At 45.6% G+C, this 13,288-nt stretch overlaps 1 protein-coding gene across 1 annotated transcript in view; it reads right to left on the bottom strand.

The window, feature by feature from the left end:
• LOC106570727 (sodium-dependent lysophosphatidylcholine symporter 1-B) overlaps positions 1-13,288 on the bottom strand; it is a 39,097-nt gene that overhangs the window by 23,848 nt on the left and 1,961 nt on the right. The window contains exons 3-4 of the mRNA XM_014143212.2: positions 6,382-6,507; positions 4,596-4,720 (exon numbers count right to left, since the gene is read on the bottom strand). Coding sequence (XP_013998687.1) covers positions 4,596-4,720; positions 6,382-6,507 — 251 coding nt within the window. The remainder of the gene's footprint in view (positions 1-4,595; positions 4,721-6,381; positions 6,508-13,288) is intronic.

Here is a 13,288-nt window from a genome sequence, read left to right as displayed (position 1 = left end):
CAGGGTTGCCTACCCCTGCAAGTGTGCAGTTGTTTCTAAAAACACTATTTTGCTCAAAATGTGTGTACTTTCCTATAGTATAAATGCAGTAGGGTGTAGCACTCGTGTCCATCTGCCCCAACCCCCCTCCTGCACTGATGCAAGTGGACTAGTCAGCATTGGGAAAGCATTCGTCACCCAGCCACCCCAAACCCATCCCATCCCATCGCATCCATCCATCCCGCTCTCAAGGATCTTCAGGTTCCCTAATTGGACCGTCTCCCAAATGGCACCCAATCCATCCCCCTGGTCAATATATATATATAGAACACGGGGTTCCATTTGGGACTCAGACGAGGTACAGAGAGACACCTGGTGTTCTGGAAGATCCTCTGAAGGGTTCCAGAATCCTACATGACCTACCAGAGGCACTGACAGACTGAGACTGTACCTCGCTGACTGGAATCAGACCTGCCTGCCCGTTAAGGAATGAGGACCTCTCGGTGTAGGCCTGAGTGTATGAGGGAGGGTGGAGTCGTCAGTGTGGACTGGTGCAGGAATATAGATGACCCAGTAAGGCCACTATCTAAAAAACGTCATACAAGTGAATGACTCAGATTTTGGTTAAAATCTACTTTTCAGATTGAAATGTCAAAGAAATGTAAAGTAGTCATGTCACGGTCTACATTCTGAAGCACACGATTAGAAAAACAAAGTCTCCATCTGTGACAGTGGGCCTGGTCATCAGGTAGAACTGGATAATAATGCCATTTGTTATGACACTGATGCTGGGGACAGGACAGGGAGAGCTGTGATGCTGGGGACAGGACAGGGAGAGCTGTGATGCTGGGGACAGGACAGGGAGAGCTGTGATGCTGGGGACAGGACAGGGAGAGCTGTGATGCTGGGGACAGGACAGGGAGAGCTGTGATGCTGGGGACAGGACAGGGAGAGCTGTGATGCTGGGGACAGGACAGGGAGAGCTGTGATGCTGGGAGGAGGACAAAGGGAAGCCTTGCATGGTCCTCGGGGGGGGGGGCTATTCCACCAGGGTCAGTGACCTTGACTAAAAATGGATTGAAGCCTCAGCTACAACCCCACTCAGAAAAAGCACCGTCAGTCCTAAGTCCGTAGAGAGGGGTCAAAGAGCAGATGGACAAAACTACACAGAGTCCCAGAGGGGTAAAGCAGGGTCATTTCCCATGATGCTAACATAAGGCAGAAATGGATTATTAGACACACCATAAAGTCTATAGCCTACTAAATATGGTTAATTATGAATTAATGATTCACTCATGATAGATGGCCAGTGTAACCACCAACTCGAACTGCAGCCCCCCCCAAAAACAATAGCAGATAGTGCCTTCTCAAATTATTCAGACCCCTTGACTTGTTCCACTTTGTTACGTTACAGCCTTATTCTAAAATGGCTTAAATAAAAATCCCTTAATCGACACACCATGCCCCATATTGACAAAGCGAAACCCACTCGGCTACCTGGGGTGGCAGGTATCCTAGTGGTTAGAGTGTAGAGGCGGCAGGTATCCTAGTGGTTAGAGCGTAGAGGCGGCAGGTATCCTAGTGGTTAGAGCGTAGAGGCGGCAGGTATCCTAGTGGTTAGAGCGTGGAGGCGGCAGGTATCCTAGTGGTTAAGAGCGTTGGGCCAGTAACCCGAAAGGTTGCTGGATCGAATCCCCGAGTTGACAAGGTAAAATAAATCTGTCGTTCTGCCCCCTGAACAAGGCAGTTAACGCACCGTTCCCCTGTAGGCCGTCATTGTAAACAAGAATTTGTTGTTAAAGGTAATATTAAAACACATTTTTTTAAAAGACCGTTTGCTATGACAGTCGAAATGTAGCTCAGGTGCATCTGGTTTCCATTGATCATCCTTGAGATGTTTCTACAACTTGATTAGAGTCCACCTGTGGTAAATTCAACTGATTGGACATGATTTGGAAAGACACACACCTGTCTATATAAGGTCCCACAGTTGGCAGTTTTATGTCAGAGCGAAAACCAAGCCATGAGGTTGAAGGAATTGTCCGTAGAGCTCCGAGACAGGATTGTGTCGAGGTACAGATTTAGGGAAGGGTACCAAAACATTTCTGCAGCAGTGAAGATCCCCATAATTCTTAAATGGAAGACGTTTGGAACCACCAGGACTCTTCCTAGAGCTGGCTGCCCGGACAAACTGACCAATCGGCGGAGGAGATGGGCCTTGTTCAGGGAGGTGACCAAGAACCCTGTGGTCACTGACAGAGCTCCAGAGTCCCTCTGTGGAGATGGGAGAACCTTCCAGCAGGACAACCTTCTGGATGAGTTATCACTCCTCAGTAAAAAAGGCACATGACAGCCCACTTGGAGTTTGCCAAAAGGCACCTAAAGACTCTCAGACCATGAGAAACAAGATTGAAATCTTTGGCCTGAATGCTGAGCATTACATCTAGAGGAAACCTGGCACCATCCCTATGGTGAAGCATGGTGGTGGCAGCATCATGCTGTGGGGATGTTTTTCAGCGGCAGGGACTGGGAGACTAGTCAGGATCGAGGCAAAGATGAACGGAGCAAAGTACAAAGAGAGATCCTTGATGAAAACCTGCTCCAGAGCCCTCAGGACCACAGACTGGGGTGAAGGTTCACCTTCCAACAGGACAACGACCCTAAGCACACAGCCAAGACAAGGCTTCAGGACAAGTCCTTGAGTGGCCCAGCCAGAGCCCGGACTTTAACCTGAGGGAACATCTCTTGAGAGAACTGAAAAGAGCTGTGCAGCAACCCTCCCCATCCAACCTGACAAGAGCTTGAGAAAATCTGCAGAGAAAAAAAAAATGGGAGGAACTCCCCAAATACAGGTGTGCCAAGCTTGTAGCGTCCTACCCAAGAAGACTCAAAGCTGTAGTCGCTGCCAAAATGTGCATCAACAAAGTACTGAGTAAAGGGTCTGAATACTTTAGCAAACATTTCTAAAAACCTGTTTTGGATTTGTCATTATGGGGTATTGTGTGTAGAATGATGGAAATAAAATATTTAGAGTAAGGCTGTAAAGTAACAAAATGTGGAAAAAGTCAAGGTCTCAATACTTTCCGACGGCACCGTACATCTCAAAAGTTGGAGATGTAAAACTCGGCCTTTTTAAAAAGGTTTAATGAAAAAGCATACAGAGGCATGTATGAAGCCTGTGTAGATTCACCAAGACCATGCGCCATGTCAGGAACTCTGTGGGAACTGCAAGTCAAGCAGGAAACCTCTGTATTCTCTTTGTTAATAAAGACTTAAATAAAAGCCTGACTGTTTGTTGTTTGAAGATGGGGGTTCTTTTGTCTTCATTTTAGCCCTGCGGGAAATGTGGCTTATGTTTCAGAGAATGTTTGAAGAAACCTTTTTACAGAAAGTAACATCTTTATAGCCGTGTGTGTGTGTGTGTGTGTGTAAGTACTCTGAGCGGTAGACAACTGCAGTAACCCTTTCAGAGCCACAGCTGAAATTTTAATGAAAATGTACTCAAATCATACCAGGAGGTACTTGCCCCAAAACACACCATCAGACAGTTACAACACAGGCCATAGTGAATGCATGCTAAGAAATAGCCTAGCCCCATCCAATTAGCATGCATTCACTATGGCCTAAAGCCCCATCCAATTAGCATGCATTCACTATGGCCTAAAGCCCCATCCAATTAGCATGCATTCACTATGGCCTAAAGCCCCATCCAATTAGCATGCATTCACTATGGCCTAAAGCCCCATCCAATTAGCATGCATTCACTATGGCCTAAAGCCCCATCCAATTAGCATGCACAATGGCAAAGCCCCATCCAATTAGCATGCATTCACTATGGCCTAAAGCCCCATCCAATTAGCATGCATTCACTATGGCCTAAAGCCCCATCCAATTAGCATGCATTCACTATGGCCTAAAGCCCCATCCAATTAGCATGCATTCACTATGGCCTAAAGCCCCATCCAATTAGCATGCATTCACTATGGCCTAACCCTATATAGTGAACTACTTTTGACCAGGGCCTATAGGGCTCCGTTTTAATGTAGCATGTTGGAATAGGGTGCCATTTGGGACACGGGGGAGCTTGAAGCACACTTGGCACACCAGTGGGGTTTCAAAATGACTGGGGACCAATGGGGAAATGGCCAACACAGACATTGCTAAACCACTGTTGGTAAACGCAGACGATGACCCTTTTGGCTGTCACCAAGTATTCCTGACACTCCCTTGCACTTACATTTTTTGTTGTTGTAGTAGCATAGAACCTATGAATAGTAACACTCAAAAAATGAAAACAACACATCTTTTAAGGCAATGTGGATATTTGAAACCGTCAGTTAGCCTGATATCCATCTGCCAATAGAGGTTGCCTTTAGTTACAGCAACAGGTGCCACAACGAGGGTATTCTAAACCAAAATGGCTGAATTAGTGGGAAAGAACCTAGAGCCCACAGATAGGAGTTACGACCACTTTCCTCAGTTCTTTCCTTCACGAGTACCATTCAGAGGGATGAATTTCACAACAAAACAAGAAAAGAGAAAACACATGAAGCTCTAAGGCTAAAATGTGACTGATTGATATCAGATCCAGTAAAAAAATTTTTTTAAAGCCGTACCATGGCAGCATTCGTCCGAAGCGTGTCCAGGGAGAGCGGGAGACCATAAAGCCTATGATCGGGTCCGTCACAGCATCCCAGGCCCTCCCCACGAACAGGATGATGGACGCATAGAATGGGTCCAACTTGAGGGAGGAGAGAAGAGAGCAAGGTTAGAGATATGGATGAATGATTACAACAACAAAAAAAGGACCAGGCTGGGAGACATGATGGAAACATAGAACAGGTCCAACTTGAGGGAGGAGAGAAGAGAGCAAGGTTAGAGATATGGATGAATGATTACAATTTTAAAAAAAGGACCAGGCTGGGAGACTTGATGGAAACAGGTCCAACTGAACTAACAAGAGGTGGCTCATTTGAAGCATAAAGCGGTCATGTTCAACCTATTGAGTCAGTACTGTGGGCTACTGAAAGTTTTCCCGCATCATGCTACAGAATAACAGGAAACCACAAGATTACAAAGATCATGTCTAGAGAGCCTAAAGAGATTACTCCATGAATCTTACCACCTGTTCAGGGAGGTTACACTTAAAACATGCACTATATGGAAATCGCATCACCATTTCCTGGTTGCTAAAATTCAAAACAGTTTGCGTCACAACAAGCAAGTTTAGAGAATCAATGTACCATCTAAACCGCTGTGAAATATAATTTTCCGTAACCAAAAATTGTTGTTTAAGCTGGTGTATAAAACTTTTTAACCAAAGTAAAAGACAAAAAAACAACAACTTGAGAACAGGAAGCATAGAAATAGTACATAGATCTGTTGTATAATTTCTTAGACTTGTTTTCAACAAGAATTACAGATCTATAACTCACATTTCTATGTGAATTTAGTCAGGTCTCCCAAAAAAAGTTCAACTTATAAACATTGCAGTTTTAAAAACACTAGTGGACGCTGGACGTTGACAAAAGCCAGAGCAGAGAAAATCGTGACTATAGCCATCATTCTTCGCTGTGTTGCCGAATTGACTCTTCATCACTGATCTCAGCGATCGGGGGACGGGGGAGTTGGCCGCCATCTTGCCCTCAACAACCAGATCAACATCAAAATTCTACTTAACGCGAGAGCGCAGAGTGGAGTCGGTCTAGCCGACTGTTCTCTCCAGGCCAGAGGAGTCAGTCTACTCCCCTCCCAAGCTCTGGCTAAGCCTCAGTAAGCTCTTTGATACAGTCAGTCAACCCACCACTGAGTTAATGACTACAAAAATAACTTAATCTAAGTCCCAAATGGTACCCTATTCTCTATATAGTGCACTACACCCCGGGCCAGAGCCCGGGCCAGAGGAACCAGCCTACATACTGCAGGTAATACAGGTAATACAGCACCCGTTTCTAAATAAAGAAATGCTAGGAACATATAAGCCAATATAATTGTTTTGTTTTAGCCTGAGGGCATCTGACCAAGACCCTTCTATATTCCTGACCATCTGAAAAGACCACGGTATGCTACATTAGTCTTTATGATCTGAGGAATTTACACTCAGTTGGGAGTCGAGAACCTGAACACCATTTGAGATTGCAGGACCCATCACTATTCTGCTGGCACTTGCTCTGACAAGCCCTGTCAGATCTGTGAACACTAGAGGGGTAGGTCAGTGGTGATGGTGATGGGGCCACTGACTGATGTGGGCGTCCTAAATGACACCCCATTTCCTATACAGCGCACTACTTTTGACCAGAGCCCTATGGAATCCTATTCCCTACATAGTGCACTACTTTTGACCCGAGCCCTATGGCTAGTGCACTGAATATAAAAAAAGGGTGCTACTGACTTAAGACTCACCTGGGCCACATCCAGTAGGTATATCTGGAGGAAGAAGCCCAGTGCACAGCCTGTGATCTGATAGGGTGCTCCTCCCACCGCGTAGCATAGCTTGTTGCATATGGACAACCGGTCACACTGCTCACGCTGGGAAAGACAGGGGGGGAAAAACAAGTGGTTCGGTCATTAACAACAAGTTGACATGTTTAACAGTTTAGTTTATTAGGATCCACATTAGGGTAGAGGAATGTGCAATGCATGAATGTTGCATTAATTCATTCCTTATTAACATGTTTCATGCAATAGCTTAGGCCCTGAATGCTAGTCTGTTGCATTAACGGGGTTTGCTACTGCAAAGCAGAAACAAGATGGCACCCAGGCTTCCACGGAATGGATTGATGCAATAATGAGTCTTGTAAAGTCACTGTTTCACATCAGACACCAACTGAACTTCGTTGCAGTCTGACCTTCAACAGAGTCACAAGCCAACAAATAACTAAACAGCTCTAACAATAGAGTGAATTCTAGACAAAGTAGGGATGCGTGGGTTGATACAATGAGTTACCGCAATATTTGGTTACGATATAATAAAATAATTATTCAAAAACATAAAAAGGTATAACGTTTCCTATACAGTGCCTTGCAAAATATTAATCCCCCTTGGTTTTTTTCCTATTTTGTTGCATTACAACCTGTAATTTAAATTGATTTTTATTTGGATTTCATGTAATGGGCATGAAGCCCCTAAATAAGATCTGGTGCAACGAATTACCTTCAGAAGTCACATAGTTAAATAAAGTCCACCTGTGTGCAATTTAAGTGTCACATGATCTCACACACATACTCTGTTCTGAAGCAAGCGGCACTATGAAGACCAAGGAGCTCTCCAAACATGTCAGGGACAAAGTAGTGGAGAAGTACAGATCAGGGTTGAGTTATAAAAAAAATATCCAAAACTTTGAACATCCCACAGAGCCCCATTAAATCCATTATTAAAAAAAATGGAAAGAATATGGCACCACAACAAACCTGCCAAGAGAGGGCCACCCACCAAAACAGACCAGGCAAGGAGGGCATTAATCAGAGAGGCAAACAAAGAGACCAAGGATAACCCTGAAGGAGCTGCAAAGCTCCACAGCGGAGATTGGAGTATCTGTCCATAGGACCACTAAGCTGTACACTCCACAGAGCTTGTCTTTATGGAAGAGTAGCCAGAAAAAAAAACGATTTATTTAAAAAAAAGCAGCAAACATGTTTGGTGTTCGCCAAAAGGCATGTGGAAGACTCCCCAAACATATAGAAGGTACTACGGTCAGATGAGACTAAAATTGAGCTTTTTGGCCATCAAGGAAAACACTGTCTGGTGCAAACCCAACACCTCTCATCACCCCAAGAACACCACCCCCATCATACTGTGGGGATGTTTTTCATCAGCAGGGACTGGGAAACTGGTCAGAATTGGAGGAATGATGAATGGCGCTAAATACAGGGAAATTCTTGAGGGAAACCTGTTTCAGTCTTCCAGAGATTTGAGACTGGGACGGAGGTTCACCTTCCAGCAAGACAATGACCCTAAGCATACTGCTAAAGCAACACTCGAGTGGATTAAGGGGAAACATTTAAATGTCTTGGAATGGCCTAGTCAAAGCCCAGACCTCAATCCAGTTGAGAATCTGTGGTATGACTTAAAGATTGCTGTACACCAGCGGAACCCATCCAACTTGAAGGAGCTGGAGCAGTTTTGCTTTGAAGAACGGACAAATATCCCAGTGGCTAGATGTGCCAACCTTATAGAGACATGCCCCAAGAGACTTGCAGCTGTAATTGCTGCAAAAGGTGGCTCTACAAAGTATTGACTTTGGGTGGGGGGAATGGTTATGCATGCTGTTTTTTTGGCTTATTTCTTGCTTGTTTCACAAAAAAAGATTTTGCATCAAAGTGGTCAAATGATACAAATGCCCCCCCCCAAAAAAAATATTTTAATTCCAGGTTGTAAGGCAACAAAATAGGAAAAGTGCCAAGGGGGGTGAATACTATTGCAAGCCAGTGTATTTCTCTTTATGAAATGGTAAGCCAACATGATTTTTGCACTTATTTCCATGATTGATTAGAAGTTGTTTTAATTATGGTTCTCTTGTCCCTCTGCAACACACAACACCAATTCATGTAGAATAGTAATAAATATTAAATAAATATATTGCTAAGTATCGGGAAAATATTGTATTGTAAGTTCCGAGGCCATTCCCAGCCATACTACAAAGTGATCCAAAGATGATCCAACTAACTGGACAATGTGTCAATAACTTGAAACAATTAGTGCAAGGTGCATTAACCTATGTAGAAACACACTGGCTAGGAAAAACATCCTAGAAAATGCAGGAACCTAGGAAGAAACAGAGAGGAACCAGGCATTGAGGGATGGCCAGTCCTCTTCTGGCTGTGCCAGGGGATAATAAGAGTACATGGCCAGATCGTTCTTCAAGATGTTCAAATGTTCATAAATGACCAGAAGGGTCAAATAATAATCACATCAACTTATTTGCAGAGCTAGCCTAAGTATGATTGGATCTACAGTCTCTTTGGCTTAGCATTTAGCAGGCTCTCTTTATAAATGCTGGTAGGGGGCATTCTTGCTTAGCAGCCTAATCCAAAACAGTCTCTCTCCCGTCCTCCCTCGTCTGTTTTACTCAAGAGTTCTGGTTTCCAGATCAACCATCCAGCTACAGAACACACCCACAGTAACATGAGGCCCAGCGCAGGGACTACAGAACACACCCACAGTAACATGAGGCCCAGCACAGGGACGGGGGCTACAGAACAAACCCACAGTAACATGAGGCCCAGCGCAGGGACTACAGAACAAACCCACAGTAACATGAGGCCCAGCGCAGGGACGGAGGCTACAGAACAAACCCACAGTAACATGAGGCCCAGCACAGGGACGGATGCTACAGAACACACCCACAGTAACATGAGGACCAGCACAGGGACGGAGGCTACAGAACAAACCCACAGGCCCAGCGCAGGGACGGATGCTACAGAACAAACCCACAGGCCCAGCGCAGGGACGGAGGCTACAGAACACTCCCACAGTAACATGAGGCCCAGCGCAGGGACGGGGACTACAGAACAAACCCACAGTAACATGAGGACCAGTTCAGGGACGGGGGCTACAGAACACACCCACAGTAACATGAGGCCCAGCGCAGGGACGGATGCTACAGAACACACCCACAGTAACATGAGGCCCAGCGCAGGGACGGAGGCTACAGAACACACCCACAGTAACATGAGGACCAGTTCAGGGAATCTGGGACAGAGAGGCATTTTATCATGAGACGGTCCCACGACAGCGTGAGAACAGTGTAACCCAATTATTCTGTCTCTGTCCCCACAGGTTGTAGAATGGAACCTTTCCCACCTCGATACCAATCACCCTGTCCGCATCCCAAACGGTACCCTATTCCCTATAGTGCACTACTTTCATATAATTTCCTTGGCATGAATGACCTGACAGACTGCCTCCAGAATGGCACCGTATTCTCTACATCACTCTATGAAGCTTGGTCAAAAGTAGTTGGAGCCTGGTCAAAAAAAAACCAAAAAAAAAATGGCCAGACTGGTTAGTGTGTCTCCTCACAGGGTTGTCACAATCCCCTGGCAAGAACAAGGGCCTTTCTGCACTTCTCTCGCAGGAAACTTTGCCAGGTTGGCTGGCCAGCTTGAAAGGGAGCCTTCACCGTTTGTCAACCAATAGGCAGTCAGGAGCACAGGCACCCACACCCTCCTCCTAAGCCAATGAAAAGGGCTCTCTGTGGCCGCCACCCGGTTTGCAAGGATCCTGATTGGTGGGATCTGAGACGTCACCTCATTCACACATAGGGGGGGGGACACTGGTTACTAAGAACTGCAGGGCACATAAAAGTGTATTTGTGCCCGGGTCCCAAATCAATCCTTCTCTGCTAGGCTAAGTGGAGTTGCCAACACATCTAGATTTTCAGGGCAAGTTCACAGGCCATAAAACAAGTTCAAAATAAAACAACTCCTTGAGAATCTGTGTCTATTACTGGTTGTACTTTGGATCTGGTGAGACACGAGTCATCGTGTGACCATAAACGTCAGATAACTAAGGCTGTTGACGCACCAACACATTTCTTTCAGTGACAACTTGTTGTTCTGACTGAAAAAAACAACAACCCGCTCTTAAGCCTGATGTAGGCTAACCAACCACAGAGACATTAAGGCATCTTTCACAGTGTTGTGGACTGACAATATACAATAACTCGGAATAACTGGCCTAACACTAGTTTTTGGTGTTCAACACATGGTTGAATCTTTCGAAACCAAAAACCGTGCCAACCCATGAGATGCATTTCCCAACAGACTTATTGGGACTACTACCCCACATACATACCCATACCGAACCTGTCTGTCTGGTACACAGACTTTAATAGGAGTCTGGAAGGAGCCAGAAACCTAGGTATTTGTAGTTGTCCACATATTCTAAGTCGGAACCGTCCAGAGTAGTGATGCTGGACGGGCGGGCAGGTGCCGGCAGCGAACGGTTGAAAAGCATGCATTTAGTTTTACTAGCGTTTATGAGCATTTGGAGGCCACGGAAGGTGTGTTGTATGGCATTGAAGCTCATTTGGAGGTTTGTTTACACAGTATCCAAAGAAGGGCCAGATGTATACAGAATGGAATTGTCTGTGTAGAGGTGGATCAGGGAATCACCCGCAGCAAGAGCGACATCGTTGATTATATACAGAGAAAAGAGTCAGCCTGAGAATTGAACCCGGTGGCACCCCCATAGAGACTGCCAGAGGTCTGGACAACAGGCCACCCGATTTGACACACTGAACTCTATCAGAGAAGTAGTTGGTGAACCAGGAGAGGCAATCATTTGAGAAACCAATGCTGTCGAGTCTGCCGATAAGAATACGGTGATTGACAGAGTCGAAAGCCTTGGCCAGGTCAATGAAGACGGCTGCACAGTAGTCTTTTATCGATGGCGGTCATGATATCGTTTAGTACCTTGAGCGTGGCTGATGTGCACCCGTGACCAGCTCGGAAACCAGATTGCACAGCGGAGAAGGTACGGTGGGATTCGAAATGGTCAGTGATCCGTTTATTGACTTGGCTTTCGAAAGGCAGGGCAGGATGGATATAGGTCTGTAACAGTTTTGAGTCTAGAGTGTCTCCCCATTTGAAGAGGGGAATGACCGCGGCAGCTTTCCAATCTTTAGGGATCTCGGATGAGACGAAAGAGAGGTTGAACAGACTGGTAAATAGAGGTTGCAACAATGGCGGCAGAATTTTAGAAAGAGAGGGTCCAGATTGTCTAGCCCAGCTGTTTTGTACGGGTCCAGGTTTTGCAGCTCTTTCAAAACATCTGCTATCTGGATTTGGGTGAATGAGAAGCTGGGGAGGCTTGGGCAAGTAGCTGCGGAGCTGTTGGCCGGGGTTGGGGTAGCCAGGAGAAAAGCATGGCCAGCCGTAGAGAAATGCTTATTGAAATTCCCAACTGACGGGATGAGGTCAATATCCTTCCAGGATACCCGGGCCAGGTCGATTAGAAAGGCCTGCTCACATATTGTTCTAGGGAGCGTTTGACAATGATCCATAGCGGATGCAGGCAATGAGGCAGTGATCCTAATTGAAAACAGCAGAGGTATATTTAGAGGGAAAGTTGGTCAGGATAAAATCTAGGAGGGTGCCCATGTTTACAGATTCAGGCTTGTACCTGGTGGGTTCCTTGATCATTTGTGTGAGTTTGAGGGCATCTAGCTTAGATTGTAGGACTGCCGGGGTGTTAAGCATATCCCAGTTTAGGTCACCTAACAGAACGAACTCTGAAGATAGATGGGGGGGGGCAATCAATTCACATATGGTGTCCAGGGCACAGCTGGGAGCTGAGGAGGGTCTATAACAGGCGGCAACAGTGAGAGACTTATTTCTGGAGAGATTCATTTTTAAAATTAGAAGCTCGAACTGTTTGGGCATAGACCTTGAAAGTATAACAGAACTTTGCAGGCTAACTCCTCCCCCTTTGGCAGTTCTATCTTGACGGAAAATGTTATAGTTGGGGATGGAAATCTCAGAATTTTTGGTGGCCTTCCTGAGCCAGGATTCAGACACGGCTAGGACATCATGGTTGGAGGAGTGTGCTAAAGCACTGAGTAAAACAAACTTAGGGAGGAGGCTTCTGATGTTAACATGCATGAAACCAAGGCTTTTACGGTTACAGAAGTCAGGAAATGAGAGCGCCTGGGGACACACAGGGTCTGGGTTAACATATCAAACCTGCCTGTCTGGAATGTGGGCCTACACTTGTAAAGGAGTTAAATGAATTGGAAACTGCAGAACATCTAAACCTTCCTGTGCAATCAACCTCTAGAGAAGAGTGTGCAATAACCCAGGGCTCGACCTTAACAAGAAGAATAAGTCTGACAAGGAGGAGAATATAGACTGAGGATGCAATGTGTTGCGCACTGTCAACTCCCAATCTCTGCACTGAGACACTGTCTATCAGTGCGTAGGCTGCAAGTGGCCTATAGAGATTACGCAGGAAATGAATTGAGCTGCGAGTTAGAGTGGCTGAACTTAAGTCTCCCTTTCATCCCGTGTCCTGCAGTTTTACATTAGTTTTCAGATGCGTGTAGCCTACTCTTGTCGGTGTGATAATAAAATGTTTCGACAAGCATTGAAAGCTGGTCAAGGCACCTGAAAAGCACCCCATCGGTCCAACACCACCAAACCTTGGAACAAGCTGCTAAAAAAGGCAGTAGAGGAGGATAAAACAACTCATTCCGACATGGAAAGAGGAGTTTATTTCTGCGTGCAGTTTGAAGGTAGTTGATAACTTGCATTATTACACATCTATCGGTTAGGCATTTTTCTTAACGTTAAGGATCCCAACTTAATTTTC

The sequence above is a fragment of the Salmo salar genome, chromosome ssa14 (assembly GCF_905237065.1).
Source record: "Salmo salar chromosome ssa14, Ssal_v3.1, whole genome shotgun sequence".
Taxonomy (NCBI): domain Eukaryota; kingdom Metazoa; phylum Chordata; class Actinopteri; order Salmoniformes; family Salmonidae; genus Salmo; species Salmo salar.
Note: the sequence above shows the minus strand (reverse complement) of the source record. Positions and strands in the feature narration are given on the sequence as shown.